Source organism: Magnolia sinica, chromosome 3 (assembly GCF_029962835.1).
Source record: "Magnolia sinica isolate HGM2019 chromosome 3, MsV1, whole genome shotgun sequence".
Classification (NCBI taxonomy): Eukaryota; Viridiplantae; Streptophyta; class Magnoliopsida; order Magnoliales; family Magnoliaceae; genus Magnolia; species Magnolia sinica.
In genome coordinates this window covers 109,790,855-109,813,678 of record NC_080575.1, presented here as the reverse complement: position 1 = coordinate 109,813,678, position 22,824 = coordinate 109,790,855, and the positions used below count along the sequence as shown (strand labels likewise).

The 22,824-nt window shown below is 38.1% G+C and overlaps 1 protein-coding gene across 5 annotated transcripts in view; it reads right to left on the bottom strand.

Moving 5' to 3' along the window:
* Positions 1 to 3,972: 3,972 nt before the first annotated feature.
* Positions 3,973 to 22,824, bottom strand: part of LOC131240674 (uncharacterized) — a 63,125-nt gene continuing 44,273 nt past the window's right edge. For 4 of the 5 annotated variants that reach the window (XM_058239060.1, XM_058239061.1, XM_058239063.1 and 1 more), the window contains 13 exons: positions 20,063 to 20,262; positions 19,462 to 19,968; positions 18,667 to 18,766; positions 18,378 to 18,569; positions 18,195 to 18,284; positions 17,746 to 17,808; positions 13,708 to 13,782; positions 10,965 to 11,015; positions 8,564 to 8,641; positions 8,008 to 8,142; positions 6,896 to 7,003; positions 6,682 to 6,747; positions 3,973 to 4,485 (listed from right to left, as the gene is read on the bottom strand). In XM_058239060.1, the coding sequence (XP_058095043.1) occupies positions 4,417 to 4,485; positions 6,682 to 6,747; positions 6,896 to 7,003; positions 8,008 to 8,142; positions 8,564 to 8,641; positions 10,965 to 11,015; positions 13,708 to 13,782; positions 17,746 to 17,808; positions 18,195 to 18,284; positions 18,378 to 18,569; positions 18,667 to 18,766; positions 19,462 to 19,968; positions 20,063 to 20,262 (1,734 nt within the window). In that variant the 3' untranslated portion in view covers positions 3,973 to 4,416. The remainder of the gene's footprint in view (positions 4,486 to 6,681; positions 6,748 to 6,895; positions 7,004 to 8,007; positions 8,143 to 8,563; positions 8,642 to 10,964; positions 11,016 to 13,707; positions 13,783 to 17,745; positions 17,809 to 18,194; positions 18,285 to 18,377; positions 18,570 to 18,666; positions 18,767 to 19,461; positions 19,969 to 20,062; positions 20,263 to 22,824) is intronic. The other variant, XM_058239062.1, reaches the window with a different exon arrangement.

Genomic DNA, 22,824 nt, shown 5'->3' with positions numbered 1-22,824 from the left:
GCTGTAGGGTATGAACTTTACGCTGTGTAATTGCTGACCATTGTGGGAGGACTGACTAGAGGTTGCCCTAGGTGTCCATGTCTTATGATAAGCATTTTGGACGACTGGGCCAACTAGAGGTTGCTCACTAGGTGTCTCCAGTCGATGATATCCTTTGTGAGCAGCTGGGCTGGCTGGAGGTTGCTCCCGAGCGCCTTTGCTATGTGGTATCCTTTATAAATGACTAGGTCAACTGAGGTTACCCTCCCCGATATTTGGTCCTTTGAAAGCCTCGGTGATCGGTTGGGCCAACTGGAGGCCGCCCCCGATAATACTTGCAGTGGAATCATGGACATAAAGCATCGGTTAGACATTGATTCCCCCCCCCCCCCCCCAAAAAAAAAAGGTTTTCAACATCACCCCCCCAAAGGTTTTCAACATCGGTCGAGAATTTCCCCCTAGGGACATAATGAGTTTGGGGATCATTATATTACAGTTGGCTGTTCAGCCTACTGTTTTGACCATTTATCCTTGCCACAAGTGGTGGTGTTATTGGATGACCTTGGAGTTCAATCCGACTGGCTCTTGTGGGACCTTGGCTAGTTGTTCTGCCTCCAACTCCATTAGATGACTAGGGGCTGAGTTATCATGTTTGTTGAGAGCCTCTTAAAGAAACTCTCGATCGATCTCTCGAACATCTTTGGTTATATCCTGGTAACTCTGGTGATCAATTGCATATTTTCTTCCAATTAGAAGAGTATGCAGCGAACTCACCAAAGGACGAATGAGAAGAGGATTATGCATTCACGTCAATGATGGGTTCAAACTGGTGATCCCCGTCATATAGCTCTTCCGTAGTGTTAGGAATAGAACTAGCTTTTTTAAGGCATCTTATTATATTGAGAAGTACCAAAGGTAACTTATCGAGTCCCATTAGGCATGCCAAAAATTATGTTTGTGTAATTCAATCAAACACAAGGCCACTATATTAGCGAGGGTCTATATTCGGTTAACGTGTACGATTAGGATAGTGCGGGCGTGATGGAGTCGTACTCGACTTGGGTTTGAATGAATGATGGCGCCCCCACGTTAAAATGGACCATTTAACACCAAATTTAAGGACTCGGTTGCCCTCTCAACCACCGGCTGTAACAACGATGTGGCGATTTGTAGAAGGGTAAGGGTTAGTCTTTTTGAATAAATTCTTTTTGCATTGTGTTTTAAGGACTTGTTTTTTCACCAGTAATTACAGCCCATGTATTTTTCAATGGAACGAAGATGAATAGATTTAAAATAAAAGAGGCTAAAATAATGTCAATTTTATTGATTTATAATTAATGCTTAGTACAATTGATAGAGAAGCAAATAAATTAGAGAGGAAAAAACACGAGAAATACCTTAATCGCTCATGTGGACAGACGATCTAGGTGAATGGTCAGCAAGATGTGACCAAGGTTTGATCTTCCAAGTAAGGATTTGGTTGATCAGGATCCGATAAAAGAAGATTGTGGATATTTATGCTACTCTTAAGTGTAATGTAGCGATGATGTTGGACAATAGTGATCTAAGCTAATCTAAATCTCAAACTTTCTATAGCATGGTTGGACAAAATCAAAGATACTAAACCTAAGCAATGATAGAATAAAGATGGTGTTGCACTGTGAAGACCAATTATATTTGGTGTGGGCAATTATATTTGGTGTGGGCCTAGAGCTCGTTATCACGTTTTCCATATATAACTTTGGGAGGTGGCAAAACCCTATCTGGATTTCTTTTCAAATATAAGATCCTTAGCAGCCATGACATTCGATTGCCTTCTTATCATCCCACATGGCCTAGAGATCTTTGGATACTAAAAACCATTTTTAGATTTCTTGCCGGTGTTGCTTTAGAGATCCGTGGATCTTATAGGATCAATCTCGCTATATCCAAATCAAGACCCAATCTATTGGTTCCCATTTGTTTAGACATTGGTCTAATTCTCGAATCTTCGTAATTTCCATGAGAGCACTGAATGTCTCTAAGATCTCCTATTTGGAAGGGATTGTGAGAGACAACCTTACCGAACATATCCAACTTTATGATAAAATCCTTTCCTCGGTGAGTCTTTTATAGACGTGGTGAGCACGTTGCCTTGATAACATAAGCCACACAAATTAGAGCTAAACGTCATTGGTCACTTCATCTTTTATGGAAACGTGCACCTCTTTACTTTTGATTGGTGACATGTTTCCAAACTAGGTGGGGCAAAAGATATCCTCAAGCGCAATTATGATTTTATTGTTGATTTTACTGTTATTAAGGGCGTAGTGCGAACACGTGATAGCTTCTCATTAGTCCACGAGGTGCGCCAAAAACTAAAACGGGTGCAAACATGACCCACACGATCAGTGGATCAGCTCGCTTTTTGTATTGGATGTCTTATGCGCTGTTGACATTCATGTGTTGGTTGGGCAATAACCTATGGTTCAACCAGCTGCAGCTGAGACGACCCCATTAAGGGATAAACAATGATGTTTTAGAAGGGAAAAACTAAAAATATGAGGGGGCTCCACAGCCACTTTGTTGTGACCTGTGTGCAAAGGTTGCAGCGGCCCACACATTCTACGGTTTGGATTCATTGCCAATGTGACCGACCACAATGCGTACCTAATTTCATTTTTTTTTTTTTAACGCATCTATTTTTTTATTTTTTATTTTTATTTTTGGGTATATCCTAAAGAGGTATCATAGGGTGTAGGTCAGTACGTTTGGGTCTTCAAATTGTCCAAGTGGGCCCGTGATTCAGTTATGCAAACCATAGATATTATGGACATCACTGTGGATGGCCCATGCACCAAAATCCGACAGGAGAAACCTAACCCTTAGATAGGTGACCACCAAGTAGCTGGTTAAGAAAGAAAATGCAGCAATCATTTCCAGCAACAATGAATTCCACCAAGAAAAGAAGATATACTATAGTTACAATACTGTAGTTACAATCTCCAATCTGGAGGACTTTTGGTTCATGAGCCATCAGCGTTGAGGCCCATCAAATCAATGTAATGGATCATGGAACCATGAAACTCACTAGCACAAACCGTAAACTCAAACATTCCACACAAACTATGGGCCATGCATTGTATGATACACTGATACTCACTCCTATGTGAAAACATTTATGATGAGGCACACATACTATGGGTAGCAAGGACCCCTGCGTGGCATGCCCAACCAAGACCGGAACTTAAAGGCCCAAGGCCCATGCCTGGCCCAAAAATTGACAAAATCTCAATTTCACACTTGAATGTTCCTAATCTCATGCACAAAGAAATAGACAATTAGAGGAACAAAAACAATGCTTTAATTTAAAGAAAGCATGGGTTGCCTAACTGAGCATTGGAATGGCATATTTGTAGGATATATTTATTCAGGCTGCACCTGGCCCGTGTAAAGCTAACAGGTCCAAGCCTAGTCCAGAGCCAGGTCAGGATCATTGGCGTCCAGGCAGGCCACCTCACCCAATGCCACCCTTGTGCACAACATGCATGCTTAAATGATCTAATCAGAACCTTCCATTTTGTGTGCCCTATGCCCTACCTCGAATGTGCTAGGATTAAGAAATCACATCGCTCAGATGAAGCTAGCACTTCATTTTCTTCCCATCCAAGGATTTGTTTTCTGGTTCGTTTGAGGGACTGATTCGAGAGTGATGAACATTTGGTTGGTCCAATTTTAGGGGCCCACCAGATGGGAATGCAGTCATTAGGTCATCAAGCCACCTAGTCTTCACAAGAATATTCTTACTCCAGGCCATTACATCCCATCTTACCAATGGACCTAATCATCAAACTGGGTGTGATTTTTGCAAGGTAGCCCATAAAATGCATTCTAGACTTGGGATTGATGGACGGTCCAAGTATCCTATTCCTAATGGGATGTTATCTTTTCCCCCGGACAGATTGAATTTCACAAAATACATCGATAATCATGAAATCTCTGATTGAATTTCACAAAGAATATGGATTTATTCTTATAAAGCCCGCATAATCTTGATCTGTTGGAAGCGTGTTAATCAACTACAAATTTACAATTAATGGACACATGGAAGAGTTTGATAAGTCCACATCATATCCCCTTTAATAAAGCTCGGGATACAGGCAACTCTATTGGCCGGGACTTTCAAGGCAGGCATTCGTGTCAAGGCCGGCGATTATTCTGTTACAAATGCAGCTTGGGTGGTTTTTGCAGCATGGAATAATTTCTTGTTGAAGCGCTCCAAGACAAGGTGATTGATGAAGGCTGACAGAGGCGGTGTTATGTGCAGTAAGACCAGTGAATTCCTGTCAACTTCCTCTGCATTTCTTTGCTTGCACTGTGTGACTGCCGACTCCTGCTCTTCACATGTTGGAGCTCATAACTAATGTATGAAACTTGGCACAGGTCCTTTAGTTAGAACTATTCATGCTCATAGCTCGAGAGCCGTGAATCTGATAGAACAGTGAATAGTTGTGTCTCTATAAATAGCTGCATAAATCAAAATTTTTTGTGGGTTAGAATGTATGGATTTTATATGATCAAATTAATTTCACACGGGGTCTCACATTTGGTTTTTTACTTTCTGAATCTAGTTTTCTGGGATTGCTCAATTCTGGAGAGAATCCTTGGTTGCAGATTGTTTGGTAGAGATGTTGAGGGAATGAAGCCTGCCCAAGTCTATTCAGCTCTAGGAGACACTGGGACCAGAACTAGGCATCTAGACGTGTGTTTGGGATATGACAGTCAGTAGGGGTGTCAATGGGCTGGGCTGGGTACCCGAAACTGGCCCAACATGGGCTGGGTATGGGTTAGTTAAATGGGTGTGGATGTGGGGTTTTTTTTTTTTAGTCCAATTAATAAATGGGTCAAGCGTGGGCATGTCCCAACCCATATCTGAACCCAATTATATATAGATAAATAAATAATAACTAATGTGTGTCAATTCCATGTATTAAAAAAGTGGATCGTCTAGATCAAACCTATCATCTATCTGGAGAGCCATGTGGCCCACCTGAGGTTTGAAATGGTTTGCAGTACAAGTGCTGCTGTGTAGGACTCATGTACAACTTATATATTCAACTCAAAAGTCTTTGTAGAATTTATATGCCAAATCAAGAGTCGTAATAAAATGGGGAGTTATTGATACTCAGCTGCGTATGGTGCATGATATGCAAGCACTTAGAAATCGTGCCAAGTAAATTGTGGAAATCAAAGTCGCTAATGGCCTGTTTGGACACCACCAAATAACTTACTTTTTCTACATACAACAGTAGATAAGTAACTTATTTGAGATAAGTTTGGTTTATGATCAATTATAAGTAACTTTTTCATTTGAAGTTACTTAAAAAGTTACTTAATCAGTTCAATTTAATAAGTAGAAACCAAAATAAGCTACTTAAGGCATAAGTAGCTTATCTTAAGTAACTTAAGATCCAAACGCCCCCTAAGTAATAGAACTAAAATCAGACTGGTTAAACAATCTTAACAACTCTAAAGCACTTGTTTGTTGAAATAGGACCATTGGATATTTTTCAAATTTAACCATCCAAAAAATGTTCACTAATTTAATAAATAGATAATTAAACATGCTTAACTTTTTTCTTTTTTGGGAAAGATAAAAACAAGCTTAACTTTTTGTTCATTTTACATCTAATCTAGGGCCCACAATTTTGACGCTTTATAATTCAATTACTTGTACCTCGGGTATGCAATTTCATTATGATATGCAAGCACCTAGAAATTGTGCACGCGGAGAAAAATATTTCAAATTAAACCAAGTAAATTGTGGAAATCAAAGTCGCTAAGTAATAGACCTAAAATCAGACTGGTAAAACAATCTTAACCTCCAACTCTAAGACACTAGTTTGTTGAAATAGGACCATTGGATATTTTCCAAATTTGACCATCCAAAAAATGTTCACTAATTCAATAAACGGATAATTAAACAAGCTCAACTTTTTTCTCTTTTTTTCGGAAAGATAAAAAGAAGCTTAACTTTTGTTTTATTTTACATCTAATCTACGGCCCACAATTTTGACTGTTTATATTTTAATTACTTGTACCTCAGGCATGCAATTTCACTATAATAGTTTTTAGCTTTTCTAATCTACGGCCCACAATTTTGACTGTATATATTTTAATTACTTGTACCTCAGGCATGCAATTTCACTATAATAGTTTTTAGCTTTTTATCATGTGATTGATTAAAAAACACAGAGTTTAAGTCCCAAATCGAATGCTATCATGTTATATTTTATGTTTTTTGAAGAAAAAATCATAGTTTTTTTTTTTTTTTTTTTTTTCCTTCTGTAAAATATAATCTTCAGTACCCCTAATGGGTATACCAACACCCTAGAGGGTAAAAGTATGGGTGCCCATTTCAAGCCTGACATGGGTATGGGTACAGGTACCCCAAGACTGGGCACATTGACACCCTTATCAGTCAGCCACATACATTCTTTCATATCTAGAATTTGGTCTATGGTTGGGTCTGGGATCAGTTTTCTCTTAGGCAAGTGATTAGATATTCTCTATCTTTACATGCTCGCATGTAAATAGTTTTTTTTTTTTTTTTTTGACTAATGCTCCATTGGAAAGGAAAAACCCAATCCCTACAGCACAAATGAGCCAAAAAGAACTAGGTAAAAAAGCATATATGAAGAAGATGATTGCAATATAAAATACCTTAACAAAAGGTCGGTCTCTACTAGAGAAGGAATCAACAAAGCTGTCCTTAAGAAGCAAAGATACCTGACAGAGGGGGAGAAAAATAATAATAATAACAGACTCAAGGAAATTTGTAAAAAAGATAAGAGCTAATTGCTAATTGACAGCTACATTGCACTGGACCAAGGGAAATATGAGAGTGCTAGGTAGCAGTGCTTTAATTTTCACTAACCCTGTCGTTGTTTGATTGTACACTGGTTATAGTGTGAGTCCGCAAATTGGAACAAAGTGACTCCAAGTAGCTTCTCATGACATTCAAAAACTGTTGGGCTGCTTCAGCCTGCAACATGACCCATATAGATAATTATCGCCAAAATAACAATAAAGAGCAAGATGCAAAGGCACATTCATAACCTTCATATATCAAACATGTAGCCTTCATAGATACATAACCTTCATATATGAAAGTTAAATAATAAACAAAAAAAGAAGATATAGCATTACACATGGTGCTGACAATGTCATCGATAACAGTGGGCCCACCAGCACATCTAATACATATATCTGAGCACAAATTAAGTGATTTGATTCACATCTAACATAGTAGCGGGCCCACCAGCACTAATTGGTATCAAGCAATACCTGTAAGGAGGGAGGTAACCAATAAAAGTCTCCAGATTAAGAAAGAAGAAGAAGAAGAGGAGATATCATGTTTGAGCTCACCTAGAGGATGAAGGAAAATTTGGGATTAATATATATTCTGAGTTTATTTACCAGAGACATCATGGAAGTGGATCAGGTGATTGCTACTGTTAACTAATAATGGAAGTTCTAAAACATTTTAAATGTGTTAGAAACTAAAAGACTGAGGCGGCCACAATAAGTTTTGGGTGGATAGCTCTGAAGAAGATTACAGATAACAAACCCAACTATATCAGTAGGCTTGTAAAGAACTGTCATGAATAAAAGAAAGACATTTCGCAAACATATAATCTATAATCATGGGAAAAGAAAGATATGCTTCCTATTTATAAGAGGTTATGTGCTTAAGGCAGCCGGATCATTATCTTTTCTGTTCCTTTGGAAGGTAAGCTGGGCTTGAAACCAAGAGATCAACATAGACGTGAAGAACGCCTTCAAACGATATACAGGCTCAAACTCACAGTTAGCTACAAGTCAATCATATATGTTCCTTACCCACTTTGACAACATCTCAGGAAGTTTTCTTTAGCAAAGCAGAATGAGGATATATTAGTGAAGGCAATGAAGTGCTTCAACTGAAGCAAGACTCCCAACCATGAAAACATGTGTAACATGGAGCGCGGATGGAGAATCTGCAAATACCTGCACTTCATTACACTTATATACAGGATGCCTTTTGGCTATGAAGTTTTCACAGGAAAGTCTAGCATGGATCGGCCCTAGTTCTGTGACAAGTTCTCTTTGACGAGGAAGCTGGGGCAATGAAGATGCCTTCACCTGCATGGTTCAAAACATGCGGAAAAAAGATGAGAAACCTCTGCTTACAGGTAATAAACAACAAATCAACAACTTCACTGAGGAACAAATTATGCTGTCAAGCTGTCAGCAGCAATCATAATTACTAATTATCTACAACTGCAACGATGTGTAGAAGACAGATCATCTATGCAGCAAACAATTATCTATATTTACAGCACAGTTTCCCAAACCACAACCATATAGAATCCAAACTTATAGCTTCCATTGTAACACCAAATATTTTTCCCAGTATGTGCCTAAAATATCTCACATCTCCAAAGGAATGCTAGTAAACCTTCTAGCAGTTAATTTCAAGAAAATAAGAGGAAGAAGTTAAATGCATATGAAATTTAAATATGAGAACACTCTAGTTATTTAGTAGTTTTTAAAATTAGCTAACCTGGTCCTTCTGCACATTAATGTGGACAAGATTGGAAGTTTTTGACTTCATATCAGATGGTTTGCTGTGTACACCAACCTACAAAATCAAATAGAAAAAGAACAATATATTATTGGTATTGTAATATTCAATATGTAACCAAGTTCATTTAGAGAAATAAATACATTTATAAGAAAACATAATCTCAAACTGGAAACTAATGCATGTGCACAGCCAAATTATGACCCGTAGCTCAATGGCTTTGGCCACATGCAAAATTGCTCTGTTGGAGACTCATGTTGCAGAGGCTTGCATCAAGATTTCATCACCCAATGACTCATACCAAGCATCAAAACAGTATTTCATGGACAGATGATACCCCTATGAAATTGACTGACATGTTCTTTTATTATGGACACTGGAAGTTGCTACATTTCTTTACTTCACACAGCCACTACAGGTCAAGTTTACTAAATCACTGTCTGAATTATTTTTTTTCCTCTTTTCTTTTCTTTTTCTTCAAGAGATTTATCTTAAGGACATTTGCAGACTGCCAAGCTTAATCCCTCTGTGGTATGAGGGAGATGTTGATGAGCATTTGCAGCATTATGTTATACAAATGCAAGATGGAGGTGCTGATGAGCATTATGTTATGCAGATGCAAGAGGGAGATGCTGACAAGCATTTCCACTGTAGGTTGAGAAAACTCGGCAGGATTTCCAATGGGGCAGCTCAACACACAAGAAGAAATTCCATTTGGTTGGAGGGGAACAAGTCCATTAAAAAAAAAAAAAAAAAAGAGGAAGGGGGACTCAATTCGAAGGATTATGGGATAGGAATCAGAGCCTTCTCAGCAAGTCATGATGGAGGCTTGGCAGGAAATTAAAATAATAATAATAATAAAGCCTTGTGGCACAGGGTGATTGCAGAAAAATATGAGGCTTCGAATTGGATTGTGAACTCGGCCTCAATCTCAGAATTCCTGTGTCAAAGATTTGGAAGGACATTATGGCAATGGGAGATCAATCCTAGCCATGGGGAAAGTTACTGTCTGAATGTTTCTGATTTTTGGTCAAGAGGGATGACTCACTATATTTCAAGGAAGATGAATGAATCAGGAACAATGCCTTCGTATGTGAATTCACAAGGCCATGCACACTCACGCAATCATCATGCTCTGGTGAGAGAATGTATGGAACAATGTGGGGGAAGGTGGGTACGGACCATCACACTAGGGAACCTCAAGGACAAGGAGATGGAAGATTTTCAAGCCTAGCTTCATTTACTGGAAGAGTTTCATTCCAATCCACAAGAAAACGATATCAAAATCTTGAAGAGAGACTAGACTCATCAGGCATCCTCTCAGCCAAATAATTCATCAGAAATTTACCTGGCACTGAAAAGGTCCGGTTCACTGCTCCTGTATGGAAGATGGCGGCTCCGCCTAGAGTACTGGCATTTCTATGAATGGTGATTCCTGATAAGGTGCTAACAGTGGAAAATTTGATGCATAGGGTCGTTTCCTTTCCAAATAGATTTGTTATGTTCAAAACCAACAAGGAAAATGGTTAGCACTTGTTCCTTAACTGTTCGATTGCACCATCCTTATGAAACCGTTTCCTATCAGAGTTTCAATTAGCATGGGTTAAAAGCAGCCAGCTGTGGAGACTGTTATCAGTTGGAACAGCAGACCATGTCAGAGCAAAAGCAAAGTTCATTGGAGCCTCATCCCTTTCGCAATTTGATGGGAGGTTTAGAAGGAAAGAAACAATCAGAGAACAAGTGAATAAGGAGACTTCAATTGAAAAAAAAAAAAAAAAAATCAAACCTTCATTCAATTGACCAAAAAAAGGCCAAGAGCCGGCTGGTGAAGGACATCGAGAAAGATTGGTCTGTTTTGGTGACATATTCCTCAATGGACCTAAGACTCTTAATGGTTGGTCTTCTCCTCCCAGGGTTCTCAAAATGAATATCAGTGGGGCTTTGGAGAGGCTAAGGGGTCCGGCAGGTGTATGGGGAGTTATAAGAGATGCTGCTGGAAACATGTCATCGGCCTTCTCAAGTCTGATTGACCCATGTCCATGCACACCAGCACAAGGAGACATGATTGCTTTGGTGGTGAACAGTGGTCTTTGTGCCATGTATTCAACGAAATTAGGACCTTTCCAGATTAAATAATTTGTATAATTCTATGAAAAAATTGGTCAACAATGCAGTCATAGCACTAGCATTTGAAGGCTTGCACAGTGTGGATCTTTCAAATGGGACTACTGTCCCTCTTTGATCTTTCATTAATTTCTTTTGTTCCAAAATAAATAAATAAAAATCTACGCAAATGATTCAATCCTATCGACACTATCAAGATTTTTTCCTGCTTCATCAAATTCACATGTTACTAAGAAGAATAAAATTCCAGACTCACAATGAATGGGACCGGAGCATCGAGAAAATCAATCATCTTTCTTGGTAGAACCTGAAAAGGATTAAGATAACGTCTCAGAGTAACTTACACCTAATCTGTTGCAGCTACATAAATACTTCAAACCATTAAATCAAGATAGAAGTACAGAGAAGGCAAGGTGCTTTCAAAACAAAACTGAGATTGCTACCCAGAATTTAAAACATTTAGAATTTCACTTAATCAGCAAGACTATCTGCAGTGTTTTCAAAATCCTACGATTTGCGATTTGCGATATACGATTTGAGCCAAATCTTAAGCAAAACAATTTGAATCCCACCTTGAATCCCTTTTTATATGAATCCTACGATTTACGATTCAAATCCTACGAGTCTATGATTTGAATCCTACGATTTATGATTCAAATCCTGATTTACAATTCAAATTATACTTGTTCTCTTCTGTTTTAAGCTTGATTAGACTTACAACTTATGTATTCAAATTGGTGGGGACTTTAAGAATCATTTAGAAAATGTAAATTATTTTATTTGTTATTTATAAGAGATTAAATGCTATCTCTTCGACATTAGATCATTTAGCTTTTTAATGATTTCTTACTTCTTAACTAGTCAAAACACCAAATTGATATATGACTTATCTGGAAAATATTTATGGAGATCATGTTAACTTACATGTATTTGTGGAATGATGTTTAGAAATCAAAATCTCTTTTTTCATCGGTCTATAGTATCAAGTGCCGCTTTTCTAATGTGATTCTACATTCAAGAAAGGTAACAAGAACATAAATTATTAGAGGATCCTTGTGTGTTTTTTAATGGTAATTTCTTGAACTATAAAAATATAGAAAAGATAAGAATCCTATAACACAATCATAACATCGTATTCTTTGGTGCATATTGATGGCAAAAGGATGATTGATGAGTTTTAATTTTTTTTCTGATTTATTTATATTTTTCATATTTTTAAGAAAATTATAAAAAATCTTACTATTTATGATATGATTTAGGCCCTATAACAATTTGCGATATGATAACAATTTTGACAACACTATCTGCATTATCCAAAGCACTAAAGAGACAAATGCAACATCAAATCAAATCACAGAAGCTTCAAATTTGCCAAAAAGATGTTACACTGGCAACTCAAAAGTTGAGCAAGTGAAACTAAAGCATCACAAAGGAAGCTTGATGAGTTGCCAGATAAGATGATGGTTGTGAAATAAAGATACTCAAACTCACAACCTGTAAATTAAGCTCCCCAGGCATCCATAAATTCAAGCAAACCACTATCAAGTAAACCACATAACAAGACCACTTCATCAACACCACAGTTACTTGTAGAAGAACATTGCAAGCAATTGACCTGATAGGCAAATTTGCACACAGATATATGCATGGATGAGACCGTTTAAATTTGTTAATGAGTCTTGAGAGTATTGATAATAGCCTCAACATTCTCTTTCAGGGATTTGGCAGAAGAAATAGTGTCAATTTGGCAATAGCTGATTGCCACCAAATAAAAGGGATCGGGGTCCCCACATGGCCTGACGCAAATGTAGCCCTTCTTGGGAACCTTTTCGACTATTGCTCTTGCTTTGACAGATTTTGACGACTCTGTGCTGTGGTTCTGATTCCTCCATCTACTAGGGCAGGCCTTCTAACATCTTTTTGAGTTTGCACTTTCCCCTTGGGTTAGCATAGGCGACAATCGATGTTGTTGAATCAACAAAATATATCAAAGTTCCAGGAACACATGCCCAGCTCCATGTGGAAAACAAGGGTACGGTACACAATTGCATGCAACCACATTTGTGAGTTTGTGCATGTACTTGTGTGTCTCAACGTATTGCATTTCTGACTCAAATGTAAATGAAAAACTCCCAATAATTTGAATTACTCATCAGCCACTAACATAATACTACATGCATAACCACGTACCAGATGTTAACATGAAAAATGAGACCATCTTCACAAAATTCACATGAATTGAATGAATTCAAAACTAATTATCTACTGGCAGGAATCTCATGTTGGTGAAGATTATAAAGACGACAGAGATAATTGGACTTTGGTAAAACACTATATATCCTCAACAAAGATATTTCTTGTCAAGAGATTCCCTTCAATCAACCATCAGGAATTCATAAATTCTAAGACCTAAAAAAAGGGTTAGACAATCAGCCATCACACTTTATCCATCCTAAAGCTAGCGGCTTCTTTAAATAAATCTCTGACGTTTTTTGCTACACCCACTTTTAGAGGTAACAGATTCATGGTAGCGGACATGAACATCAAGATCAAAAGACATGAAGCGGACATGAATATCAAGAACAATCAAGGACATCTGAACAGTTATTGACACCGGACTTCACCTTAATCCTTGTGTTCCTATACAGGCAGTCAATTTAGAAAGTTCCTGGATCATTGTTTCGGCATCAGATTTGTGATTCACCTTGAAGTTCAATGTAGCTTTAACAACTTCAATATTTCAAAAAAAAAAAAAAAAGAAAAGAAAAGAAAAGAAAAAAAAAGAACAATAGCAACATATTTCACCAGCTAATATAGAAATCTGAAATTTCAAGCCCATCTAAGGTAAAATTAGATGACATGAAATGGGGTATATCTTTCGATGGCTGATAGCAGGATTTCTAAGAAACCCACAAGCCATGCCGCCATGACAAATATTTTATATGGGTTAAAAATTTCAAGATAGAAGCAGTAAGTTGTCAAAGGATTATTGAACTTACTGGAAGCATTAAACACTGCCATTGAAATGGTCGAATCATGGGTATAACTGACAACACAGTAGCTGTTAGGATACCCTGCATAAATTTCAAAATCCGAACAAGAAAGTCAATTTCAAAGTGATAAATTCTACTTTCTTCCTCATTATTCATCTTCGGAACACTATATGAACACTTTAAGAGATACATAAAGCTCAAGAGTAGGGTCAACTAGACATCCCAAGGGTAGGAATAGACATGAGAGTTTTGGTGGGATCCTCAAGGTATGTTTTCATCCAAATCTTTCATTCACTTTTTACGACAAATTCATGTGCTTATCTAGCTGAGGGGCGGAGCACCCCAATTCTTTTTCTTGGACAGTGGTAGTGGACAATATTCGAACACGCAAAGTGTTTGGAGTTACCTAAAGAATTTTGCAGTAATATGGTTTCATGTTTTATTTATTACTTTTTCTTTGGGGTGACACGAAGAACTGGTACTTTCAGCGAGGAAGAATCTTTGTTAATGAAACTAAAGAGTAGAAATCAAGATTTACATTATAAGCTGGGTGATTGTGAGAAAGTAATGATGGAATAGTGCGCAAGATGTGATCTATAATTGGAAGGTCGTGACACACCCGAGACAACAAGTCATCTAACATGATTAAGTGGAAGGCTTTGCTGGTGGAGGTTTTCAAGCTTAGTTTTTTTTAATTTATTTTTTATGAAGATTTCTTTTGGCAACCTGCTGACCTGAACCCAAAGGTGTTTATGAAGTGATTTGCAGTTACTCTTTTAGTATATTCAGGCCCTCTTAAGTAAGAGACACGAGCGAAGCTAAGGCAAAAGCTCTTTTAGGAGGTCCCAAGATTTCAGCTATATGCTTTACAGAAGGCTAATTGTTGAGGGTGACCCTTCTACTGCAATCAAGTAGTCTTTGGAAAAGAATCCAGATCCATGGAGCCTGGATTCAACTCATCATCAACTAAGCCTTCTCCCGACTCATTGGGGTTGGCTAGTCAGGATTCACAAGAAGCTGTGGCCAAAGTTTGACAACAGCTGCCTACCTGCCGCAACCCTCCTATTTCATCCAGGCCTGCGACCGGCAATGGGAGTGAAGAACTACCACTGCCAGAGTTGGAACTGGCATCAATTATCGATGAAATTATGGAGGCAATTACTACTTTAGATGTGTCTTTTAGTCACTTGTGAAGCTGAAAACACAGCGCATCAATCTTTAAAATTTGTGTCATGCCCACATGACATGTGTCCATGCTTGGTCTGGCACTCTTGGGCAGGGTTCAAAAGAAAAATTCTTATATGCTTTTTTTAAAAAAAACCTGAAAAGCAACTATATCTTTTTGGGGGGTAAAATGGAATTTCATTGAAAGAAAAGGAAGAGGGAAAGAATCTCCAAACAAAAACAGTTGGAGAGAGGAAACCTTTTAGGTTAAAATCATCTTCTACATTCCCATCCCTGGGAATATAAGAAAAAGGATACCAAAAAAGTGCTCATCTCCCTAATTTCTTCCATCCATTTTCATCCTTGACGAGTTGTCTGCCAAAGAAGCATAGTTGATAGCACATAAAGAATCACCATCAATAATTGAGGAGCAAGCATTCATATGAGTTCTTTTAGATCCATACATGAGGCCCAAATTTCTGCCTCATAGGCATCCAAGACCCCAACAGACCCATCAGGTACACGACGAACCTCTCCTCGCTCATCTCTAGTAACCCCTCCAATTTCCACAAGACCAAGATTGCCCCTTGAACTGCCATCAAAATTGAGTTTTCAAATACCGTTGGGGCAGGAACCCAAGTCACATGGGGGTTCCAAAGACATTACCCAGCCTCAATGACCTCCATTCAACCTCTCTATAGATTGCTTCATGAAAGATCCCGCAAATTCCATGAGAATGGAAGCCCAGGAGATGATTCTTCCTTGAACCATTTCTATCACTCAGATCACTGACTCCGATGACTGTTGTTCCTCCCAGATTGACAATAAAACTGCCAGGAGAGACAAGCTGCACAAAATTCTACCTCTCAGTATTTATAACCTTACTTCCAAAGATCAAAGATCTTATCCGCACCGGGGGGGCAGTGTCCAACTCACTTTGAATAAGTTCAAAATACACCTCCATATTTCTTGGGAAAAAGGACAATGAATGAAGAGCTGATTCACTACCTCCTCTGCCCTTAAACACAAATAACATCCATTAAAATATTTCTTTGCCTATTACAGAGATAGTCCAATGTTAGACTTTATCTTCATATCACTCAACAAAATGTGGTTACCCTTAGGATCACAAAACTCTTCTCATGTAGGAGCAGGAGAAGAATATCCAATGTCCCCCATGTCAAAATTCTTTATCCAGGTCATAACTAGGGATATAATATCCTTCAAAAACAAAAACAAAAACAAAAATAACAAGGGATATAAGCCATTATTTTAAAGATTGGTTATGATATAGCATTATTGTAACCCTATTGGCCACCACTGTTATCGTGTCCGGGGATGAACTGATCCAATTCAAGATAATGGATTGTATTAGCACCATTGGCACTGATACATAGCTGAAGCAACCACAAGGACACCCTTTTGAATTTATTTTTTTTTCTTATTTTTTATTCTTCTCGTATTTTTCAACTTCTTCATTTTAATCATGAAGCGTAGAAACTCATTTTAGACTAGAACCTTTCAAAAAAAAAAAAACTCATTTTACACTAGAGCCAAGCCCATAAAACACGAGATTTGAGTGGGATTAGACAAATTAGACAAGAATGGACACAAACAAAATAGGGTGAAAAACTCTCCACACCTCGAACCCAACCTCATTATGGATAAGAAGATCAACAAATTCTGCACAAGGCACGTGATGTAGCCCTTTATGATCCGATGTTTCTCTCCCTTTTTTTTTTTTTAATCCTTTTGGAGTAAAATCCCATGTTGTTCTTCCTCAATTTATCAATGTGAGGATTACTTTGAGCAATGAGCCACACAAAATCAGTCACCTTCGGGGTTCCAAAGAAGTGCCAGATCAAACTCACTGAAGCCAAAACATCATCTTCTAAACCTCTCTAAAAGAACCCAAAAGTGGTTATCGGTTTTTTTTTTTTAAACAAAAAAATTGGTTACTGGGTTTATTCTTGTTATTATTTATTTTCGGATTTTATACATATAAATAGTTAAATACTATTCACAAACAATATTTTATTACTTCAAAATCTTTTACCAACGTGTTGGTGAATCTGACTTTTTAAAGCCACGTGTATGACACATGTTCATGTCCAAGTTACACAGCAATGCACAATTTATCTAAGGAGGTTTATATATATATATATATATATGGGAAAAGGTACTATGCGCTCCACCTCACAAGACTGTCCCATGAGGTCGAGTTGTGTGGGCCACACCATGATGCGTTTTGAACATCTACCCCATCAGTCAGATGCACCATTCCATTGTGGGTCTAGGTCTCAAAAATCAAGTCAATCTGTGACTTGTGTGGGCCACACGTCATACAGAAGTGGGGAGGGACCGTGCACCATTAAAACATTCATAATCATTATTTGGGCCCACCGAGATGTGGTTTGCAAATCCAGCCCATTGATTATGTGTGTCCCACTTGGATGAGGGTTCAAACCAAGTTTCAGCAGCATTCAAAACTCAGGTGGGCCCCACCAAGTGCTTTTATATGTTTTTGGCATGTCTTCACATGATTTTAGATCGTATGGCCCACCTGAGTTCCGTATACAGCTGATTTTTGGGATATCCCATAATTTAGAGGGGACCCATCAAATGCACGGTGTTGGTGGTCAACACGCATCACGGTGGGGCCCACACAGCTCGACCTCACGGGAGCTTATCGTGAGGTCGACCGCATAGAACCTTTTCCCTATATATATATATATATATATATATATATATATATATATCTGAGGAGGTTGTTCATTGGACTAACTTTTGAATTGTACTGCTCCTAAATTCCATATATTTCAAAGAAAGCTGCTCATAAAAAATGAATTGGAAAGCATCCAAACACAAGGATCAACTCACCAAATTTGGGGATATGACTAAAACTTGTTTTTCCAGTAGTGCTCCTGCAAATAGTGCCAAAACCTGAAAGATATATCCTTCAACTTAGTCTTGCGCTAATGTGTGCCAGAGATTGTGTCTGCCACCAAATTATAAAAGCGTGTAATAATTACATAAATAAGAAAACAAAAAACAAAAGAAGTCAATAGCAAACAGCTGATACATGACCTTTTTAATAAAGAACATTAGGTTTGCCATATTTTATCATGGGTCGAATATATAACAGGTAGAAACACCATTAATAGATCATAATATCTATCATAAATGAGACTGATTACAGAGAAGCAAACACTGACAATCAAGTCCTTTCATATGATTTGCCAAAGAAGAAACCCATTAACATATCCATGGGAAAAGCCCAATGACACTGAAATCTAAAGCCAAGTCTATAATGTTAGAGAAGAAATTACACTTTCAAGAGATAGAGCACGGCAAACAGTCGCAGTGGTCCATATTGACAGTGCAAGAGCATCCTCAGCAGCTGCTAACTTTGCATTAACCTTTTCAAAGAAATAAAATTTTCAGCAATAAATCATTCATGAGTTGCCAACGTCAATGAAATGAATAACACTATCAATAGCCATTGATCTTACTTCAGCAGCTTCTAAAGAACAATTGGATACTTCAGAGTAACTTCCACTTAAGCCCAGAACAGATGGGCCAGGTCGGGTATACTTAATTGGCTGCAAATGATCTAAAGGCTGAAAGACTATTTCAGCTCCACGTGATGGCAGAGGCAGAGCATGGTAGCTACAGACTATCTGTAACAACTCATTTTTGTGTTCCTATTGCAAAAACCAATGAACTTGGGTGACAAAAAGAAAATGCACATACCACTTAAAGAGTAATGAAAGTTTAAGCATGGAAGTGAGATGAATATACCTTAGCCCATTCCATTACTCGTTCATTTGTAACAGTGCTTTCATGCTCAGAACTGACTTCATCAATATCATCATCCTCTGAACCCATGCTTCTTACTGAACTGTCCAAAGCCGATAATGTATTTAATCAACTCACAGAGGAAAAAAAAAGAAAAAGAAAAAAGAAAAATAAAAAATTGTAGGAACTATGGTGAAGAAACTATTGATCACATCCAATTATTTAAACAGCTGAAGAACGAGGTGAATAATAAAATAAAATTTTTTTTAAAAAGGAAGGAAGCTTAATAACTTGCTGAAGTTTTGAACAAAACACTGGATGGTGACTGATTGAAAATTATGTCAGGTAGAGGAATTATATGACTCTCTAGCAGGAAGAGAGTATCCTCAGGTTTTCAACTTTGCACAAGTGGGACAATGGTTCAGTGATCCAGACCATTGGTATTAGGGGCCCCCTTGTGGATGGAAAATGCCCAAAAATTCTCCGAGATTGGAAGATCCTATCCATCCATTGTTTGGTCTTTTTTCTGTTGAATGTGGACCTAGGCTGTATCTCTTCTATACTTTCTATCACTTACCAGCCATGGAGGATTGGGATTCTCACATTGAGTTGATTTTTGGGCCATGGTCAATCGCTTTGAATTCCATCAGATCAACATTCTTCACCAAATACTAACCCAGCTTGTACAAACTATGAACCCGAGGATATTAACATATGTCGTGGATATGTATTCATGTCAACTATGCAATTTAATGAAAATGCATAAGGATGAAATGAAGCATCAGAAAATTTTACTACCTGAATATGGATTCTGAACTTCCGACACGCTCTAATGTACGGCTGACAGAGCAGTTAAATGTCCCAACCTCTGGTGAAGTTTGACCATTTTCAAAGCTTCCATTTATTATCTCAGAACTATCAGAGCGGGATCCTGAGGTCTCAGAAGCATAACAATCATCATAAGATTGCATGTTCTTTCTCATATCCTTGTCCAGTTCTCTTGCCTGACTAAACTCTGAAGCCTCACTGGTAGAAAAGCTTTCAGGAGAGTGGGGCTCCAATTGCCTTAGTGACTGAGAAGGAACCTCATTGTCTGATGTAAGGCCTGGGGAAGCCATAGTAAGACCTAATACACAGTCGGCAGGTATTGCAGAAGCCATCCAATCATTTGAACTCTGCTTGTTAGGGGTTTCAGGAGTCTCATTCATTTGATCTTGTGTTCTAACCAGTGGTGGAACACAATCTATGAGGGTCATTTCACTGACAAATTGTGTGATCCTTTCAAGACGCTCCTCTGCTATTATACTGCATACATGAGAGGAAGCTGTTATGCATAAACTACAAAATTTCCTTAAGAAGAAGAAAGCAATCTGTCAAATTTGATAACACTGATTCAAACCTGTTCAACATCTCATAGTGCAGCTCAAAAAAGGGCACTCTGGTAAGTATGCAATAACAACGAGGTGCAGAAACCAAAAACCGGCTGCACCTACCAGAAGATTGAAGTGTTGGTGAAATAAAACCTAGAATACCAGGTGGCCTCTGCACAATTTCCTGAACATGTAAGCATACACCATATAAGGTTGAATCATTTGCCACCTGGTCAAGAGTAACAAAACACCTTAGAACCCATTTAACCAGTTAATAGTTCAGGGACACATAACAAAAGAATCAAAGCAAGGTAATCCCAGCTTCAAGTTTCTTGTACACCTGTAACAGTTGCAACATGCTCTTTCCTGTCTAAGCCACCTAGCATTATGGAACATCCAAGAACTAATGCAAGGGCATTTTCACACCGGGCACAAGTAGGGTCGCCTGTGGGATGCAGGGGCACACTTGGGGTGGGCGGGACTCATGGGGGAGGTCTCGTGTTCGAGACTCCTCACCAGGGGTGATTAATGCGCATTTCACACCGGGCTCCAGTGGGGTAGCCTGTGGGATGCGGGGACACACTCGGGGTGGGCGGCCCATGTGAGGCGGTACCCATGCGATTTGAGGCCCACGAGAGGGGTTCGGTCGAGGTCCTAACCCATGAGATGTGGGGCCTAGGCTATGAGATAAAGGGATTAATTCGTCATACTCTAACAGTTTGAGCTTTTAGAGCAAGTGGTTAATTGTCCTACATCAAATTGGTATCAGAGTAGGAGATCTAGTGTTCGAGACTCCTCACTGGAGGTGATTATGCAAGGGCATTTTCACACCGGGCTCGAGTGGGGTCGCCTATGGGATGCAGGGGCACACTCAGGGTGGGCGGGGCCCAAGGGGAGGTCTCATGTTTGAGACTCCTCACCGGGGGTGATTAATGCAAATTTCACACCGGTTCGAGTGGGGTAGCCTGTGGGATACGGGGACACACTCGGAGTGGGCGGCCCGTGTGAGGCGGTACCCATGTGATTTGGGGACCATGAAGGGGGTTTAGTCGAGGTCCTAACACATGAGATGTGGGACCTGAGCTATGAGATAAAGGGATTAAATCGTCATACGAGCTTTTAGAGCAAGTGGTTAATTGTCTTGCATCAAGAACTGTGACTCAAAAATCAGTTTTACATGAGTACAACTTTTTCACTAAGTAAGAATTGGGGTCCGCTATCAAAATCCTATGACTTATGATTCATGATTTACAATTTGAATCCCACCTTTGAATCCCGTTTTATATTAATCCTACAATTTTATAATTTGAATCCTATGATTTACCATTCAAATCCCGATTTACGATTCAATTTATACTTGTTTTCTTCTATTTTAAGCTTCACTCGGCTTTCATTTTATGTTTTTAAATTGGCGGGGGTTTTAAGAATCATTTAGAAAAAACCTTTCAAAAAAAAAAAAAAAATTGTTTAGGAAAGGTAAATTATTTTATTTTGTTCTTTATAGTAGATTAAATGATATGTATTCTCTTCATTATTAAATTGTAGACCTTTTTCTTATGATTTCTTACTTCTTAACTAGTCGAAACACTAAATTGATGAATGACTTATCTAGAATGTTTTTATGGATGGTTACAATCATGTTGACTCATATGTATTGTGGAATGATGGTTAGAAATCAAAATATCTTTTTAATCAGTATACGGAATCAAATGCAGCTTTCCAATGCGATTCTACATTCAAGAAAGGTAAAAAGAACATAAATCATTAAAGGATCCTTATATGTTTTTAAAGGAAAATTTCTAGAAAGACAAAAAAATTAAAAAGGAAAGGTAAGAATCATTTAATTTTTGAGTAATACCATGTCATGATAGTGTTAAAGTTTTAAACATTTTTGATTTATTTACAATTTTCATATTTTTAAGAAAATCATTTAAAAAAAAAAAAAATCTAACGATTTATGATATGATTTGCGATTCGATACAATTCAACCCCTATTATGATTTGTGATACAATAACGATTTTGACAACATTGCATATAACAAGCATAAGAACATCAGTAACACAATCTTGAATGGATGAAATCATGAAAGCTTTGAAAATGACTAAGAATATAGAACTATCTAACTAAAAAATAGTTAAGGCAACAAATCAAGAGGAATTTTGAGACCAAGCACAATAAGGCTACAATTATTACGCTATGTAAGATAATAGTACAGTGCCTAAAAGAAGTACACACTGCATCTCAATAGAAATGTGGATTTCATTGCAGCAAGAGACTAATTTCATGCAACCATACTATAATACCCATATTGGCTTCCACATAAATGCATTGGACCAGCTGTAGACATCCTATTTTGCATGGTTTACCAGATCTACTGGACTAAAGACTGGAGTAAGGCTCATAATGGAGTCTCGTCATGAAGGACATTTTTATAAGTTGCCTTGTATTGGATCACCACTACCTCTCCATGATGTATTTGGTAACTTCATTTGACATGGTTACCTTTTAGTTGTACCAAAAAAGGCATCGTTCTTCTTAATATCCATCATCATCCTCATCATCATCACCATTGAAGCCTTATCCCAACTAATTGAGGCCAGCTACACAAATCCTATTACACCATTCCTCTCTATCACGTACCATATCCTCAATTAAACCGTAGGTCCTCAGGTCTTTTCTTACTACTTTCACCCATGAGGCTTCCTCTAGACCTTTTGGAGGGTTCAACTTCAACCGATTCACTCTTAAGTCTTAACCAGTGCAATTCTTGTTCTAAATTCTACATGGCCA